This window comes from Euprymna scolopes, chromosome 44 (assembly GCF_053919585.1).
Source record: "Euprymna scolopes isolate OS-2025 chromosome 44, ASM5391958v1, whole genome shotgun sequence".
Classification (NCBI taxonomy): Eukaryota; Metazoa; Mollusca; class Cephalopoda; order Sepiida; family Sepiolidae; genus Euprymna; species Euprymna scolopes.
The window spans coordinates 9,965,377-9,985,787 of record NC_136525.1 but is presented as its reverse complement, the minus strand read 5'-3'; the positions used below and the strand labels follow the sequence as shown (position 1 = coordinate 9,985,787).

Below are 20,411 nucleotides of genomic sequence, written 5' to 3'. Positions count from 1 at the left end.
CTGTAATTTTATTTTTTATTTATGTATGTATATATATATATATATATATATATATATATATATATATATATATATATATATATTGTTTTTAAAATATAATTATCCACTGACATGTGTTTCGTCTACGACTCATGATGAGTTGTAGACGAAACACATGTCAGTGGATAATTATATTTTAAAAACAATATATATACCGCTCCTATGTGGGGGTACCAAATTGGTGAAAGGGTAAATATATATATATATATATATATATATATATATATATATATATAAATATATATATATATATATAGCCTAGGAAGAGGTTCAAGGACTCTACAAAGAATAATTTGAAAGTCTTACAAATCGACATCGACACATGGGAAGAACTTATTCTGCAAAGGTCGAAGTGGCAAAAGCTTGTATGTGAGATGCTCTAGAGAAAAGAAAGTAGGCCCACAGCAATCTGAAGCGAGAGCTTCGCAAAGGTTTAATTGATGGTCTAAACCATGACACACAGAGCTGGAAATACGACACTTGTGAACGAGTGCTTTTGTCAAAAGCTGGCTGCATCAACCACCTTAAGTCGCACAAAACTCCTGTTCAGGTCAACTTGGCACATATTAGTCCGAACCAAACGATCTGTTTAGCATGCAGCAAAGTTTGCAAGTCTACTGCTGGTTTGAGAAGACATTTGATTGTTCATAGGAATATCCTTCAACCTTCAGAGGAAGTCAACTCGATGGAAATTGCTCAATTTGTATGTCACATCTGCTTCAAGATGTGCAAATCTGCGGCGGGAGTACAGAGTCAGCTGAGATGGCATAGACGGCGAGATTGGGAGAACTTGTTGTGATGGCGATCATCTGGAAAGATGCAGCAATCATCATATTATATATATATATATATATATATATATATATATATATATATATATATATATGAGAGAAAGAAAAATTAAAACTGTCAGTTGAACTTTACAATCAAAATTTATTGTTTGACTAAATACTCCAAAAAAACAATTTACAAAATCCTTATTCCGTGGAGTTTCAAAGAATGCTATTCTTGCTATTCTTCTCATCAGAGGACAGAAAGAAATCAGCAAATTATATTTGTAGCAATGCTCGAATTTGCTGGTTTTGACATTAAGTGAAACCGCAAATGTTGGCCCTCAAACATGGGTGGCAAGTCTGTCCTTTTTAAAGCCAAATTTTGCGAATTTTTTTTTTTTTTTTTTCACAAATTGTATTTGCCCCCCTCCCTTTTTTTTTTCAAGCTTGTTGGCCTTCAAACATGGGTATTTTTTTAAAGCTTAATCTTATTCAAGTGTAACGTACAGACTAAGGAAGGAACAATGAGAATATTATATAGATCTTATTTTTATTTATTTATTTTTTTTTTTTTTGCAGAGAGACTGGCTGCTGCTACTGCAAATGTTGGAAAATTTGCATGATGGTTTCAAATTGGAAGAAAGGCGTTTTATATATTATCTTGGCTATTCCGACATTTTGGATTGAAAGAGATTACCTTGAAAGTATTGTTGTGGGTAAGTTATAAGAATTTCTTTGCAAGGGCTTCCCACTTGTGGAACACATTGCCGTGGGACTGCTTCTCTGTTGATTACAACAATTTTTTCATATTATTAAAAGTTGTCTCTGCTAGCTGCTGAATACACACCAACATGACTGAGTGTCCCCCAAACCCTATTTGCTTGATTTATCTTCATCTCCGCCCATTCACAAACATCTATCCAGTTTTAATTTTATCTACCTTTCAACCGGCTTCCCTGTATCATGCCCCCTGGATGTAAATACCCTCTCTTGACTAACCTGACAAGCAGCGAAATCCCACCACTTCATTGTAGATGTCTCTGGTTGCCGGAAAGCATCCTATAATAGTTTCTTGCCTTGAAATGCTAGACTTTGGAATTCCTTTCCTGTTTCCTGCGTTCCTGACTAATATGCAGAAATTTAAATGTAATGTGAACAATGAACAAATGAATTCTTAAATTAATTATATCAGAAACTTATTTTTCATGCAAACTTTTTTTAAGTCACATTTTTATTTAGTATTAATAGATTTTAAAACATGCCGTGCCCAAAGAAATTTAACTCTTAAATCATAATTATTTCAGTTACTCGGTTGTTCTGACAAAAGAAACAAGTAATGCTACGATTTTTATCAGCAAAGCACAAACAGGTTACTGTGTCATTGGTCTTCCATAGAAAAAAAATTATTCACGTTTGATTTCTAAGTATATTTTTTTTTAATTATTCACTATTCAAAAACAGCATTGATCAAAAAAAAAAAAAATTTGTTTTTCAATTATTAACAGTAAGATTGTCTGTTTATTCATAATAAGTTTTAGGACCGAATCTTTCACATTTTTCTTTTTTTTCACAAACCTTGAAAAATTCAATCATTAGAAAAATAAGAAATAATTCCGGAAATCGTTTGAAATTACATAAAAAAATTTCAAATGTAAATAATTTAAAAATTTTGTAAATCTTAAACAATTTTTAGATATTTTTTAAACTTCTTTTTTTCCAAAATATCGATAGAAATAATATAAATCTACATTTTATATATATATATATATATATATATATATATATATATATATATATATATATATATATATATATATATATATATATATATATATATATATATAAAAATTATAACACGGAAATTACATAATTGTCGATTCAATAATTTATTTCAACCTTATGGTATTTTCAAGCATCTAACTCAGACAATTACATTTTTGATACTGAAAAAAAAGAAAAGAAAAGATCGGGCTTCGACCCTCAAAAAACCAGGGTCGAAGCCCGATCTTTTCTTTTCTTTTTTTTTTCAGTATCAAAAAAATAATTGTCTAGTTTAGATGCTTGAAAATACCATAAGGTTGAAATAAATTATTGCATCGACAATTATGTAATTTCCGTGTTATATTTTTATATTATTGCTCTGTTTACCACATTGAGCTCTCATACCCGGATTTCCTCTGGATTTATTCCATTATAACACTATATATATATATATATATATATATATATATATATGTTTTAATATTTAAAGCTACTGTTCAAACACCACTGCCTTGTGGGCCTTATCACAGCAAAAGGCTAACAGATAGGAACTCTGACTTCAAATTCTACTGCTGCCTTGCAGTTTTCCTTAAAAGGCTATGCAACCTCGTCCAGAAAGAAAAGGCATAGTAGCGGACACTATAGGGCGACTGTTTACCTCACTGAGATTACTTTCGGCCAAAAGCTGTGGCCTCCTTTGCTGCCAGTCGTCGCGGGTTCGCTCCACTGGACATGAGCATTGGAGGTTCAGAGGGTGTCTATCTGATGCGGAACAGATACTGCATCTAAACTGCGCAAGCAAGTTTGGAGCCAAGGTGGAAAGTCCTGTGGCGATGGAACGAGACTACACCAACACCGAGGGGTAAAGCACTGAGGCCCCAACTAGATTGACGGACTGCATTATGATTATGATGATGTGTGCACGTATGTGTGTGTATATACATGTGTGTATATATGTGTGTGTATATATATGTGTGTATATATGTGTGTGTTTGTATATACATGTGTGTATATATGTGTGTGTATATATATATGTGTATATATGTGTGTGTTTGTATATACATGTGTGTATATGTATGTTTGTATATACATGTATGTATATGTGTATGTCTTTGTATGTCTGCCTGTCTGTATGTATATATGCAGTTATGCGTGCATATATGTGTGCATGTGTGTGTATATATATGTATGTATGTATGTATGTGTTCGTAAGTATTTATGTATGTCTGTGTGTATGCATGTATGGGTGCAGTTATGTATGCATATATATGTGTGTATCTGAGGCCCCGACTAGTCATCGTCAAGACTGATGGACTGTGCATAATGATGATAATGATTATTATTATTATTATTATTTTTTAATTAAAAAAATAAATAAATAAATAAATAAAAATAAGACGTGACCCCCCCCCCCCAAAAAAAAAAAAAAAAAAATTCTAATAAGATCGTGTTAAAGAGAGGAGGGCTGGAATGGTATGAGAAATTTTTTTGTATTTTTTTTATTTCAGTTTGTATGTAGTTCAGCGTTTTTTTTTTTCTTTTTTTTTTTTTTTTTTTTAAAAAGTCTGTAAAAAAAATTAACGAAATTAATCAATTATTTGAGAAAATTTTAAAAATCGCGTTGGTCCTGGATATGACCTAAAACTATATCCGATGGTGAGGCCCCACCTTGCGGGCCTTAGGGAGTGTGGAGCCACCCTTTAATTGCCATTGCTCTCAGGTCCACTCTGTTAAAACTGTAAAAGTATTTATCTAAGTAATCTGGCTAATGTAGTGCCAGAATACAGGGTGACCCCCCCCAAAAAAAAAAACGCAATATATTACGTGTGAATGATGCTGCTGTGGAATTTCCACAGGTCACGCTAGTAAAAAATAATTATTTAAATTTATTTACGGAAATATTTTATAACAATTTTTGGTTTTCTAATATTCACAAATTAATCTTATGAAGTGTTGGTGCTTGTGTACTTCTGCGCTATTTTTAAATCATTTTTTGGGGGGCGGGGAGTAAATTGAAGCTTCACGATATATTTTTTTTTTATTAAAAATTATTTATAAAATTATTAGGTGGAAGCAGAGAATATTTACAAAACACCCTCCCCTCCCCCATGTTAAGAATGGCTTTCAAAATAACGTTATTATTTCAGCAAGGTGGCAAAAGTACACAAGTTACAAATTTTTTTCGGAGATGTAACGAACCTTCTATTCAATAATTTTCTTTCATTTTATTTTTCAGGAATAATGCTGACGATTAGCGGCGTTTTTTATATTCTCATGAGCCTTCTGCCGTTGTTTTATCGGGAGAAGGTACGAACGCCGGAACAGATCGTCCTGAATCCGACCCCGAAAATTAAAGTGGTCTCCCAGGAAATAGCAACGCAAACCGACGGGTACTCACATATGTACGAACATTCACCCGCCCCGCTTCCCCCTCCAAAGTACACGGAAACTGACACAGTCGCTCTTCCACCATAGCCAATTTGAAAAGTGAAGTAGTTTATTCAAGGGAGATAACTTCGTTTGAACTTTTTGGATTGTCTCCCTTGATGATTATTACAGGAGTGTTTTCGGCCCTCGATTAACTTTATCCCCAAAAGCGCTTATGCCAAGTGGTTCATCTAACGTGAAAAAAAAAAAAAAAAAAAAAAAAGGACAATTTCCGTGACAACTTCTGAAATTCCGTGGCAACTTCTGAAATTATGGCAACTCGGCATATTACCTGATTGTTCTAAGGGAGGTAACTGTATTTTACTAAGAGATGCGTTCATTTTTTTTTTTTTTATATACGATAATCTTGGACTTAAAGACTTTTTTTTAATGCAACAATGTAAAATACAACTATATTGTAATTTTTTTATTAAAGAATTAAAGGAATTGTGAGAAAAACATGCGACTTTTTTTTTGGGGGGGGGAACAAAATTCTAGAAACTTATGACAAAATGGTGTTCAGTATTCCTACCAAACAACTTTTTTCTACTGCCCCATCTTTCTCTATCAACATATCTCTTCACCGTTTCGTTTCTGTCTCGTTTTTATTTTTTTTAAGGCACAAAATGCAAAATAAAAATTCTAGGAACACGATCCGAGTCAGGTCCGATGTAAGGGACATAATTCAATTTATACTTGCATTTTTTTTTCAAAGAAGAGTTACTCCCCTTGTATAGAATAATACGATAGTGCTTCTAAGCACAGCCAAAACAGAAGGAGAAAGTAAGTATTTATTGACTGTCTTTCTTTAAAAATCAACAAAAAAATCAAGTAATTATCCAATGAATGAACTTTATAGTGGTGTACTTTTTTTTTCTTAATCGATTTATATATATATATATATATATATATATATATATATATATATATATATATATATACCTACAAAACCCCCTTTTTATTTGTAGGTACAAATATGCTTAAAATAATTGTAAAGGTGAGAATTGTAGATAAAAACAAACTGTGCACGTAGCAGATTTTAAGGTTGAAAATCTGGATTTTGAATGTGTTTCATTTTTCGTCTTTTGTGTTTTGAATTTTTCAGATTAGCAAAAAAAAAAAAAAAGGGATATATTTCTATTCGCCGATTGTTAAGTGAAGAATGAACTTTATAATGGTGTACTTTTTTTTTCTTAATCGATATATATATATATATATATATATATATATATAATTATTTTTTTTACTATAATAATTAAATACCTACAAACACTAGGGTATCATCCTTTCGGGAATCTTCAGTGCAGGGTGTCATAATTAACAGCAGTTGAACGATTCGAACCCCGCAACATGAGACATCTCTGGCTCGATTAGCGAAGACCGTATCAATTCAGCTACCATTAACCGCGTGAAATACCGTTGAATTTAAACATTTTAATTTTAAATGTTCATTTACGTCAGTCAGACAGTGATCTAATCGTTATACGATGATCTATGCGCATATATATATATATATATATATATATATATATATATATATATATATATATATATATATGCCTACAAACCCCCTTCTTTATTTGTAGGTACAAATATGGTGAGGATTATAGATAAAAAAAAAACTGTGCACGTATCAGATTTTAAGGATGAAAACCTGGATTTTGAATGTTTCATTTTTCATCTTTTGTGTTTTGAATTGTGAAATTCCTTGAATATGTTAATAATTATTTTTTCCAGATTAGCAAAAAAAAAAAAAAAAGAAGAAGATATAATTCTATTATTTTTGCAAAAACGCTACTTTTAAATCTTTGAAAAATAAATTAATATTTTTTTTTAGTGAGCCCAATTTTGCTAATATTAAATAGGAAATGCTTTGAAGAATCGATAAAAAAAAATAAATTGATAAATAACTGCACGTTTTGCTAAAAATACAATAATTTCTTTCGTCAATTTCTTGTTGATTCACCTGCAATTGACCAAGCGTGATATTAGATGCAGGAGTTGTTTTCAACACATACAACGCCTAGCATTCCCGGAATGGTCACCCATCTGATACTGGCCAGCCTCATCATTGCTTAACTTAGAGAGTTATGTAGGCAACAAATCTCAATTATGAAAACAGAATTAAACCCTTCACTTAATCGTCAAATCAAACGCTAAAAATACATGGGTAAATGACGTTTATTTTAAACTATCATTAATTTTTATTTTTTTTTAAATTTTACAATGTGAAATCTATAGTGACATAAAAAAGTGGGATTATTTGAAATTCAGGTACTTATATTATAATATTTTTGCATATTCTTATAGCAACTCACCCTAAATCTTATTTAGACAAAAAAAAAAAAAATTGTTCAATACTTTTTAACAATATTTAAATCCATCCAGACAAAAATAGCGGTGAATGGTGCGGCTTTGCAAAATTTAAAATTCTATTAAAAATAGTAAAAAAAAAAAAAAAAAAGGTTTCATATTATTCTGCTTTTCGTATGATAAAATTCAGGCTTTTATCTTTCTGGAAAAAAAGTTGTTCAAGAATAATGGAATTTGAGATATTTTAATTCGTTCAAAAAAAAAAAACAACATTTTTTTTTTTTTCCAATTTTTTTTTTGTCCGTGTCTAATTATCTAGTTTCAATTGAAAATCGCATGTCAAGAAAAAAATACTAAAAAATATGCTAAAATAAGTAAAATAACAAAAAACTTAACAAAACCGTTGAGTAGACGATTAATTACGAGTAAAAATTTGCAGTTCATCTCCACTTGTTTTGATGAAAGAATGACTTATCTCCCCTGCTTTACGGGAACTTCCGGTATTTCCACTGTTATCAATGGCGGATAAAAAAAATTTAAAAAAAGTTTACTTATACACTGTCAAAAAAAAATAAAATTCAAAAGAAATTGTTCAAACGTCTATTTTACATGCTGGCATGTGTTGGACGGCTTTCTTTTCATGCATAGATGTAGGGGAGGAGGTCACTTAATTGAAACAACTTCTTTACATTGTTTACCTGTATACTGCCAAGAAAAAATAAAATTCCAAAGAGATTGTTCAAGCGTCTATTTTACATGCTGGCATGTGTTGGACGGCTTTCTTTTCATGTGTAGATGTAGGGGAGGAGGTCACATAACTGAACCTCTTTCTTTAACTTGTTTTGTCAAAAGCAAAAATTAAATCCGTCCAACACATGCCAGCATTTCATTTTCGTGTATGGATGTAGGGGAGGACATCACTTTTTTACGAACAAATAAATAAGAATTTTAATCTTTTATACTCCTTTAAATTTTTTTTTTTGTGTGTGTGTTTTTTTTTCTGTTTATTTAAAAAAGAAAATACAACTTTGTTATATATGGGTTGTGGAATTGCATTCATCTGCAAAAGATCTAGCTAATTTGCATATTCTTTTAAACATTCATTTTAATTAATTCCCTATTAGTTTTTTCGGTTTTCTTATGAGATGCAAAACTTTATATTTGGGTTTTAGCCGGGAAAAATCGGTGCATAAGTGTGAAAAATTAAAGAAGTGTAATTTGTCAGGTGAAAATCAAACGACGGTATTACGAATATGCATGCATAACATAATAGCTATTGGTTCATGCTTTAATTTTTAGCCTTGCAGCAAACATGTCTTCATACCTCAGGCATTAACCTCAAAGGAAAAAGCAAATCGTTAGCTAAACGTTTTGGTTTCAATTCTTGGTGGTGGCATACAAGTCATTTTTTTTTTTTTTTTTAACTTTTTAAATCATTGCTATATATTGGGTCCAATATCATAATAATAATGATAATAATAAATACGAAATCTGCATTAATCAAAGTATCATATTTAAACATATTTTATGACCTGGCAATGCCGGGTGGCTTGCTAGTGTAATATATAATAAGACACTGTTATTCAAATTGTTGAATTTTCCATCATCCAAGTTAGCTTGGGTTAGGGTTAAATCAATATTTTTTCGCAGATATAATAGAAGATGTTGTTCTCACACGAAATGTCATTCCACATGTGATTGGAGCGTGGATCCATTGCCATGCAGTTCTGGTTTCCCTTGTAATTGTCAGGAGATCCAGGGATCCAGTTTGTTGCGTTGGCGTCGATCTCTTCGCCCGTCCACCAGACCCACGTTCCCTCTTGGACGGCGTCTGACGCACCCAGGTGGAACCAGCGAGTTTTCAGCTCATCTGAAAGGAAAAATAAACGACGACATCAGAGGCAACCGGAAGCAGCAAATCGCTCCAGACAAGACGTGAGGCCACTTAATGCAAAGAAGAAGTAAGAAGAATGAAAGATGGTTATCACAAAGACAGAAGATGCCTATTGAACGCAGGTTTAGGAGGAGAAGAGTCTTGTTGTTTTACGTTCCTAATAAATTAAAGCAAAGAACAAAAGCACAAAAGAAACACAAACTTCCTTTTTAAACAATAACAACGGAGAGTATTTTATTTGTAGCAGGAACTGGGAGGTCAGGCTGCTAAAAAGGGAAGAAGGCAAAGAAAGTTCTTTTAAGGTTGTTGTTGGTCAGTGAGTAACGTGTCGTCTCCGGCTGGATCAAATCGAGACCGTCAATACTATAGCGAGATGTCCGGTGGACAGGAGATGAAAGAGGATAGATGTTGCTAGGCTGGTGGTCCAGATCTGACTGGCTGACGTTCCCTCCAGACTTTTTGGGAGTAGATGAATCAATGCGCCCTGTTAGTTGATTAGTCAGCCTGTGGCCGGAGAACTCAGAGGGGGGCATTGATTCACCAGAGAAAATAGTTGTCTGTGACTGCTACAGATCATCTTTTACTTTAAATTTCCTGCTCGAAACTGGACCCACCGAGACAACACGTATATTTCTCTTCACTTCTACTCTGAGTTATCGTCTCCTCCATATGGGAAAATAAAAAAAAAATAATAATAAAAAATCGCGGAACGGACTTCCTACCCTGATAAAACTATTTTTAGCAAAATATTGGGCTTACAACAACAATAAAAGTAAATAAAATGATTTTATTATTTCCGACACTTGAAAGTTTTCAAATTTCTCATTTAAATTTTCTTCAGGGTTTAGGAGGAGAAGAGTCTTGTTGTTTTACGTTCCTAATAAATTAAGGCAAAGAACAAAAACACAAAAGAAACACCAACTTCCTTTTAAGCAATAACAACGAAGAGTATTTTATTTGTAGCAGGAACTGGCAGGTCAGGCTGCTAAAAAGGGAAGAAGGCAAAGAAAGTTCTTTTAAGGTCGGTCATGGTCCTGGATATGACCTTAAACTATATCTAGTGGTGAGGTCCCAACTTGCGGACTTTGGGGAGTGTGGAGCCACCCTTTAATTGCTGTTGCTCCCAGGTCCACTCTGACCCGGAGTGGTAGTACCTGTTAGGGTCCCAACTATGGATTAAATAGAAACCGACTTGAAAACAACAAATATATTCTATTAAAAAATTGTTCTTCAAAATCTTTGGATTCGGCATTAAATAACCTAAAAAGGGTTGATATGCCGTTAAAGAAAAAGCAAACAATAACTAAGGCCGGTCAGTAATGTGTTGTCGCCGGCTGGATAGCAGTTGTCTCAAATTGAGACCGTCAATGCTAATGAAGTCTATTTTGAACTCTGTATGAAGGCAGGATAAGTCCTTTCTAGCAGCTCCTGCCCAATTGTGTATAAATGTTGCATACCGGGTCTATATAATTTGTAGGGTGTGTATATTTTTTTTACACATAGGAGTCAACGCTTATCAAGGCTCAGAGGCCACTCGAGGATAAGGGTTAACGAGTGTACAGTAGCCAATGTACTAATACAAATACATGTCGAGTTTATACATCCTTTTCTATTTGAGATTAAAATGATTAACGTTCATAAACCCCCTTTCGGTACGGTGACAATATAACATGGGCACTTTTATTGATAGCACATACATGAAACTCTACTCCCCTGTCGAAGTAATCTCCTCTGGCTGCAATGCACTTTTTATACAATTCTGACAACTTCTGGAAGGTCCCATGGAAGTCTTGTTGTGAGTGTGTCAATTACCATCATCACAACCTCTTTCATCTCATAATGACAGCCTCTAAGGTTTTCCTTGAGCTTAGGGAATAACCAAAAGTCACAGGGAGCAAGGTCTGGACTATAGGGAGGGTGAGGAACTGTCTTGATGCCCGTCTTGGTCAAATAGTCTGATCTTCTTTGAGCACCCTTGAGAGAAACTTTGCACGTCTTCTGCATCTACAGTTCCTCACAAATAATTGTGTGTACAGTTCCCACACTGACATCAAATTATGCACTTATTGTCTCTATAGACACACGATGACCCTTATCAACGAAATTCTTTATTTGGCCAATCAACTCTGGTGTCTGACTCCCTTTCTCCTCCCACACCTTTTATCATCCCTCACAAACTCCTTGCTTTCCTTGAATCTCTTATGCCACTCAAAAACTGATGCTCCATTCATGCAAGATGGTCCAAAAGTAGTCAGAAGCATTCCACACGTTTCTGTTGCATTTTTTCCAAGTTTAAAACAGAAATTTATTGCATATCGTTTTTCTAAAATGACCTCACGTCCAGATTGCATTTTTGAAATTCATCAGCTGTGACAATCAGGCTTTGGTAGGGTGTATTCCAATTCCTGCTGTAGCTGTTAATTTGAACATGAAATCATAAAAGGTCCTGAATATGACCTTAAACTATATCTGATGGTGAGGTCCCAGCTTGCGGGCTTTGGGGAGTATGGAGCCACCCTTTAATTGCCATTGCTCCCAGATCCACTCTGACCCGGACTGGTAGTACCTGTCAGGGTCCCAACTATGGGTTAAATAGAAACCGACTTAAAAAAACCCAAATATATTCTATTAAAAAATTGTTCTTCAAAATCACTGGATTCGGTATTAAATAACCTGAAAAGGGTTGATATGCCATAAAACAAAAACAACCAACCAACCAAATCATAAAAATTGGTCAGTCATCTCATAAGATGGTCGCTGGGAAAATGGTAGGATCCTTCTACCGCTCAAGAAGATATCTCACTACTGATGCAATTCTCTATCTGTATAAAAGCCAAATACGTCCAAGGATGGAATACTGCTGCCACATCTGGGCAGGAGCTGCTAAGAACAGCCTATCCTGCCTTGACAGAGTACAAAATAGACTTCGTGGCTTGGTGGGGGATGCCCTTTTCTCTTTCCTGCAACCTTTCTCCCACAGAAGAGATGTTGCGAGCCTGTCTTTGTTTTATTGTTATTTCCATGGCAAGTGCTAGTTCGAGCTTCAATCTCTGGTCCTCCCTCGCCAATCTTTCACGATAAACACCCGTCTAGCTGAAACCACTGTCAATAATTTTCCCCACTCTTTATCTGTGCCTAAACTAAAACGTAAATTCCATGAACAAAGCTTCTTTCTTAGAAGTGCACGCCTGTGGAACTGCCTTCCGTTTGTCTGTTTCCCACCTGATTACAACTTGGATGTCTTCAAGTCCAACATAAACAAATTCCTGATGAACCGCCCCCTTAAGTAAGACATTTTATCAAATCTCCAATACTAACTGTTGTGGTTGCAAGGTTGAACAATAATTAGTAAGGAAATACAATCAAGACGCAAACAACAAGATAACGCAATAATAAGTGTATTAAAGAAAAGGTATATTTACAATATGTACAAATGACGGTGTCGAGTCAGAGAGTCTTGGTGGGAGGACATGTACGCTCTTCGGCGTCACTTCCGGTGGCATTTGAGTAAGACACACCAAGGCCAACCTAGGCTTGCCATTTATAGTGTTATGTTATTCGCATATGCAAATAAGTGGTTGCCACCACAACACTAACGATTACTACGATACTATCCCATTGTTTACTGTATACAAAATAAACCTTATCCCCGAGTGGCTTCCGGGCCTTCCTAAGTGGTGACCTCCATGTAAAAAAAAAATGTATAGTAATAACATACTGAATTTTCAAGAGTCTATGACAATTTTAAATGTATGTATAAAAAACTCTGGAAACTTATTAAAAGCACCTCGTACATATGTGATCTTCTCCACTTTATATTGATTAATCTTGCTTACGTAACGACTGACGTAAATAAACATTGTCCACATTTTCATCCAAGGATATTTTATGCTCAGAATTTTACACTGTAAATTTCTTCATAGCCAAATCATATTTTCTTCAGAGTTCCAGACAAACATCATAAAAATTCCCCAAACAATTATCTTCATACTAATTTTTTAACAAAAGGGTTTTATTTTAAGCATTTCAAGAATAACGTTTCCTTTTGCGAACAGCGCACGTTCTCACAAAGAATCGGGAATGCTACATACATCATTCAGGGTCCAAAATTCGAACATAAAAGGCACTTGAACCAAATAAGGAAACGCACCCCCGAGGATCAAGCAGAACCACCATAGGAAGGCATAGATATATGACGTTTTTGACATAGAACCCCCAAAAATCATGCCAGAACGAAGACGCTCCGGCAGAAAGAGAAAGTGCACAGACCCCTTGCTAGTTTTGCCCCCAAAAGAAAAAATATTGATTTCACACCTTGAGAAATTAGCTTGGGAGGAGGGTGTTGTGAGAGAAACACCCTCTGAATAAACTCAACCACCGAATACATATACTAGAACTCTTAATGATTCCAGGAAGGGCTCTAGTTTCGGAGTCAACCTCGCTTGCTCGGTAGAATGCAAAACACTCTTTTCATTCTTTGTGATACTATAAAGTGCTGAGAGGGAGGAGCAATAGACTGTAAATATTTGCTGTTATCTCGTTTGAATAAGACACAACAGAAATACTAATTTGAAGGATTATTTTATTTTATTTTAACCTTGCGAACATGGTAAGATGACATGAGTATAGCAGTCGTCAAAACACGTGTGTACTGGACGTCGACTCAGTGAACTCTGCCTCATTCTCGTTGAAAAGACACCAGCGTGCTCTACTTGAATGGTAGCAGCAGGCTGGTAGGGGAGGAGTCAGTAAGCAGGGTGACTAGCTGTAAGGAAGGGTTAAGGAGGGAGAATTGTCTTTTACACTGTAGGGAAGAGGAAGGTTTAATGTAGTGCTGAGGAGGATGGTAGTAGTAGTTTTGGTTTTGTGACTTAAATCTTTGGTCAGTACAAGACAAAGGAATAGGAAGTGTCTAACAATAAAAAAAAAGATGGGAAATAGCAAACAATGAATTTTTAGGTATTTTTAGATCGAGCTTTTTAGATTTGACAATGACAATACAAGCCTACAGATTTGATAATGACAATACAAGCCTACAGATTTGACAATGACAATACACGCCTACAGATTTGATAATGACAATACAAGCCTACAGATTTGACAATGACAATACACGCCTACAGATTTGATAATGACAATACAAGCCTACAGATTTGACAATGACAATACAAGCCTACAGATTTGACAATGACAATACAAGCCTACAGATTTGACAATGACAATACAAGCCTACAGATTTGACAATGACAATACAAGCCTACAGATTTGACAATGACAATACAAGCCTACAGATTTGACAATGACAATACAAGCCTACAGATTTGACAATGACAATACACGCCTACAGATTTGATAATGACAATACACGCCTACAGATTTGATAATGACAATACAAGCCTACAGATTTGATAATGACAATACAAGCCTACAGATTTGACAATGACAATACAAGCCTACAGATTTGACAATGACAATACAAGCCTACAGATTTGACAATGACAATACAAGCCTACAGATTTGACAATGACAATACAAGCCTACAGATTTGACAATGACAATACAAGCCTACAGATTTGACAATGACAATACAAGCCTACAGATTTGATAATGACAATACACGCCTACAGATTTGATAATGACAATACAAGCCTACAGATTTGACAATGACAATACAAGCCTACAGATTTGATAATGACAATACAAGCCTACAGATTTGATAATGACAATATAAGCCTACAGATTTGACAATGACAATACAAGCCTACAGATTTGACAATGACAATACAAGCCTACAGATTTGACAATGACAATATAAGCCTACAGATTTGATAATGACAATACAAGCCTACAGATTTGACAATGACAATACAAGCCTACAGATTTGACAATGACAATACAAGCCTACAGATTTGACAATGACAATACAAGCCTACAGATTTGACAATGACAATACAAGCCTACAGATTTGACAATGACAATATAAGCCTACAGATTTGATAATGACAATACAAGCCTACAGATTTGACAATGACAATACAAGCCTACAGATTTGACAATGACAATACAAGCCTACAGATTTGACAATGACAATACAAGCCTACAGATTTGACAATGACAATACAAGCCTACAGATTTGACGATGACAATACAAGCCTACAGATTTGATAATGACAATACACGCCTACAGATTTGATAATGACAATACAAGCCTACAGATTTGACAATGACAATACAAGCCTACAGATTTGATAATGACAATACACGCCTACAGATTTGATAATGACAATACAAGCCTACAGATTTGACAATGACAATACAAGCCTACAGATTTGATAATGACAATACAAGCCTACAGATTTGATAATGACAATATAAGCCTACAGATTTGACAATGACAATACAAGCCTACAGATTTGACAATGACAATACAAGCCTACAGATTTGACAATGACAATATAAGCCTACAGATTTGATAATGACAATACAAGCCTACAGATTTGACAATGACAATACAAGCCTACAGATTTGACAATGACAATACAAGCCTACAGATTTGACAATGACAATACAAGCCTACAGATTTGACAATGACAATACAAGCCTACAGATTTGACAATGACAATATAAGCCTACAGATTTGATAATGACAATACAAGCCTACAGATTTGACAATGACAATACAAGCCTACAGATTTGACAATGACAATACAAGCCTACAGATTTGACAATGACAATACAAGCCTACAGATTTGACAATGACAATACAAGCCTACAGATTTGACGATGACAATACAAGCCTACAGATTTGACAATGACAATACAAGCCTACAGATTTGACAATGACAATACAAGCCTACAGATTTGATAATGACAATATAAGCCTACAGATTTGATAATGACAATACAAGCCTACAGATTTGACAATGACAATACAAGCCTACAGATTTGACAATGACAATACAAGCCTACAGATTTGACAATGACAATACAAGCCTACAGATTTGACAATGACAATACAAGCCTACAGATTTGACAATGACAATATAAGCCTACAGATTTGATAATGACAATACAAGCCTACAGATTTGACAATGACAATACAAGCCTACAGATTTGACAATGACAATACAAGCCTACAGATTTGACAATGACAATATAAGCCTACAGATTTGATAATGACAATACAAGCCTACAGATTTGACAATGACAATACAAGCCTACAGATTTGACAATGACAATACAAGCCTACAGATTTGACAATGACAATACAAGCCTACAGATTTGACAATGACAATACAAGCCTACAGATTTGACGATGACAATACAAGCCTACAGATTTGACAATGACAATACAAGCCTACAGATTTGACAATGACAATACAAGCCTACAGATTTGACAATAACAATACAAGCCTACAGATTTGACAATGACAATACAAGCCTACAGATTTGACAATGACAATACAAGCCTACAGATTTGACAATGACAATACAAGCCTACAGATTTGACAATGACAATACACGCCTACAGATTTGACAATGATAATACAAGTCTACAGATTTGACAATGATAATACAAGCCTACAGATTTGACAATGATAATACAAGCCTACAGATTTGACGATGACAATACAAGCCTACAGATTTGACAATGACAATACACGCCTACAGATTTGACAATGACAATACAAGCCTACAGATTTGACAATGACAATACAAGCCTACAGATTTGACAATGACAATACAAGCCTACAGATTTGACAATGATAATACAAGTCTACAGATTTGACAATGACAATACAAGCCTACAGATTTGACAATGACAATACAAGCCTACAGATTTGACAATGACAATACAAGCCTACAGATTTGACAATGACAATACAAGCCTACAGATTTGACAATGATAATACAAGCCTACAGATTTGACAATGACAATACAAGCCTACAGATTTGACAATGACAATACAAGCCTACAGATTTGACAATGACAATACAAGCCTACAGATTTGACAATGACAATACAAGCCTACAGATTTGACAATGACAATACAAGCCTACAGATTTGACAATGACAATACAAGCCTACAGATTTGACAATGACAATACAAGCCTACAGATTTGACAATGACAATACAAGCCTACAGATTTGACAATGATAATACAAGCCTACAGATTTGACAATGACAATACAAGCCTACAGATTTGACAATGACAATACAAGCCTACAGATTTGACAATGACAATACAAGCCTACAGATTTGACAATGATAATACAAGCCTACAGATTTGACAATGACAATACAAGCCTACAGATTTGACAATGACAATACAAGCCTACAGATTTGACAATGACAATACAAGCCTACAGACTACAAGGGAAGGACAGCTTCCAGGTGGCCGGGGGTGGGGGCGACTCCAGAGACCGACGCAGAGAAGACAGCCAGTTGATAACTAGATGCCGTTCACGGTGGATGGGAGTTGATAGCAACAACAGTTGGACAGTTTTTAGAGTTGACTGCAAAACAGGGATAGAGCCGAGTTGTGACTGACAGACGAGCCTAGCCTTGGTAGTACGCGGAGGTTGGACTATAGTTTCACCCACCCACCCAGATCTCATCTGATATGTATGCGAAACATTGGTGTTTGTGTTTTTCCTTTCTTTGTTCCACGATTTATTATATTTCTACTTTTGTGAAACCACGCGTGTCCCCATCGACAGTCGTCAGCGAGAAAATGACGATCCGACCATAAGAAGCATAGGGCAGCGTATCGGCTGAGTGGCAATGGGATAGTGGAGAGGAATCATCGCACCATCAAGGCTGCTGCGGAAAAAAGCAACATTTCACCCATGGAGGCAGTGTTTTGGTACAACATCTCACCGAAAACCAGACAAGATAAGACAACTGTGCCTCATAGAGACATCTTTGCATATAAGTGCCGGCATCCGTGCAACAAAATGGTAGGAATTTAGGGTGAAGAAGCTACCATTAAAGTGGGCGAGGAGGTGTGGGTAAAGCCCCCCAATGCAAAATGTACCACTCGCTGGGGGAGGGGGTTCGTAACGAGAATGCAGTCAAAGAACAACGTAATGGTGAATGGCATTCCCCGGCATATCCTAGACCTGCGTTGTGTAACCCTGCCGGTGCGCAGTGATGGCAGTGAAGAGGAGGAAGTCGATATCCACCAAGAAGCTAACGATGCACCCCAATTCGACTTAGCCCCACATTGTGGTTCTTTACAACTGGACGAGAATGTCTGTAGTGAACCTGAAAATGTCAACCCCCAAGAAGTTGTCCCCTAGAGGCCTCAACGTGAGAGGAGGAGGCCTGCTTGGATGAAGGATTATGAAGTGTCTTATTGATCTCAAAGATAAGGGGGGCGTGTAGAGTATATGGTTAGAAAAGAAGGAAAAAAAAAAAAAAAAAGAAATGTACCGGGCGTATCTGCATCGCTCTTTGGGAAAGAAGAAGGAAAGTATGGCCAGCTCATTTGTATACGCGAAGGGCATCTTGGGAAGGCAGAGCATGATGGGAGAAGCTATTTTTTTTTTTTTTCCTGTCTCTTCCTTTTTTTTTTCCTAGATAGGAGGATATAAAAGCAGGGAAAAATTCCCCGGGGCAGCAGAGAGAAAAGAGTCGTGAACATCTTCTCTTGAAAAGGATTTCGTATTGCTGACGTTCGGATTGTGCGGTGTGACATTGGTGGTGAGAGGCCAGGTGTGGTCGATTAGAAAAGAAGAGGGCAGAAACGTGCTGTTGTTGAGAGAGTGATTCACTCCTTCCCGAACCCCAGAACCGAATCCTGATTATAACCCTAGCCATAAGAAACACAGTGAACGAAAAATACCACGGCACACACGATCTTTGCTTGTCTTTTGTTAATACACGTCTTGACACGTTTTTATTGTGGCTAATAAAATATTGCGAGTCATAATATAATGTTTTAACAAAATGGTTTACTGTTTTATTGCTAGAGTTCCAATTCATGTGCCCTTCATCAGTAAACCTTGTGAGCAATTTAAACATTTAACCATCGTGTACCCGGCAACAGAAGCCATCTCTGGCTTCATTAAAAGATGTAGTCAGGGTTGCCCAGTATTTAAAAAAAAAAATGTAGTCGACATAGCCCGCTGGAAAAAAAAAAAAAAAAAAAAAAACTTACTCGAGTTCTTCAGCATTTCGCCTACATATGCAATCTTGTCCATTGTATCCGGACGGAAGAGGCCAGCCTTTTCATGGGCGCAGCTATCCACTGCTTTTAACCAGGTCTGAGTATCTGATGATAGTCGGATACAGATGTTCAGGGTTGGTTCGTATTTGTAACCTTCTTTCTCCGGACAAATACCTAACTCCAAAAATTTTTTTAATAGAAGAGAAGGAAAACGAGTCATTTATTAGTTTAATTCGTTTTGGCTTAAGATAAAAAATTCTGGAAAAAAAAAATCAAAAGTATAAAATGAAGTGAGAAAGATAGATTTGAGAGAAAGTGGAATAAATAAGACAGGCTTAGATCTGATGACCTCAGAGGAAGATTGAATCTGGACAGTATTGAGAGATGTGTACAAAACAGGAAGTTCTGGTGGTCTGATAACATTTAAAGAATGGTTGAGAGTACAACGGTTCAGGTAGTAAGTTTAGTTTATAAAGGACTAGCGGGGGGTACCTGATGTTGCGTGGGTGTTTTTGGAGGTAAAAAAGAAAAAAAAAAGTTTTGGAAGGAAGGTAGTCTCGAACCTGAAACCTTGGCGCGAAGGTAAAAAAGAAAGTGTGAAAAAAACCTGACATCTTACTGAACAGGAACTGAAAAGCGTTTTAATTTAACGATTAAAAAGTTAAGTGACAGGTGCGTGAGTTTAATGAGGTCAAACAGTTTTCTCAACATGTTGGGGAAAACCAGCTCCTCCATAAAAATGGGAGTGTCCAAATGAATAGTAATTGTCTGATATAAGGTGTTTCCCGACATTCATCAATGTTTTTTCTCGACGTCTCGGCACGAAAAGACGAGAACATGCCTTTACTTTCACAGTTTTGCTTTTTTATATGGAAAAGCAAAAGAAACACACGGAGGGTAAAAAATATCGCGAAAATAGCGTGTAAAAGTCGCCCAAATAAAAAATGAATGCAAGCTCCTTTCGTAAATCGTAGATATTACAATCTAGGAAGCATATAAAAAGTTCTAAGAAACAGTGACCTTCCCCGAGT

General features: G+C 35.6%; 2 protein-coding genes across 4 annotated transcripts in view; one reads left to right on the top strand and one right to left on the bottom strand.

Annotated features, from left to right (window-relative positions):
• LOC145268687 (uncharacterized) overlaps positions 1 to 5,459 on the top strand; it is a 55,999-nt gene extending 50,540 nt beyond the window's left edge. For all 3 annotated transcript variants that reach the window (XM_080124198.1, XM_080124197.1, XM_080124199.1), the window contains 2 exons: positions 1,392 to 1,528; positions 4,810 to 5,459. In XM_080124198.1, the coding sequence (XP_079980324.1) occupies positions 1,392 to 1,528; positions 4,810 to 5,048 (376 nt within the window). In that variant the 3' untranslated portion in view covers positions 5,049 to 5,459. The remainder of the gene's footprint in view (positions 1 to 1,391; positions 1,529 to 4,809) is intronic.
• A 3,372-nt stretch (positions 5,460 to 8,831) lies between these two features.
• LOC145268597 (salivary C-type lectin 1-like) overlaps positions 8,832 to 20,411 on the bottom strand; it is a 103,360-nt gene continuing 91,780 nt past the window's right edge. The window contains exons 2-3 of the mRNA XM_080124045.1: positions 19,372 to 19,554; positions 8,832 to 9,183 (exon numbers count right to left, since the gene is read on the bottom strand). Coding sequence (XP_079980171.1) covers positions 8,942 to 9,183; positions 19,372 to 19,554 — 425 coding nt within the window. The 3' untranslated portion in view covers positions 8,832 to 8,941. The remainder of the gene's footprint in view (positions 9,184 to 19,371; positions 19,555 to 20,411) is intronic.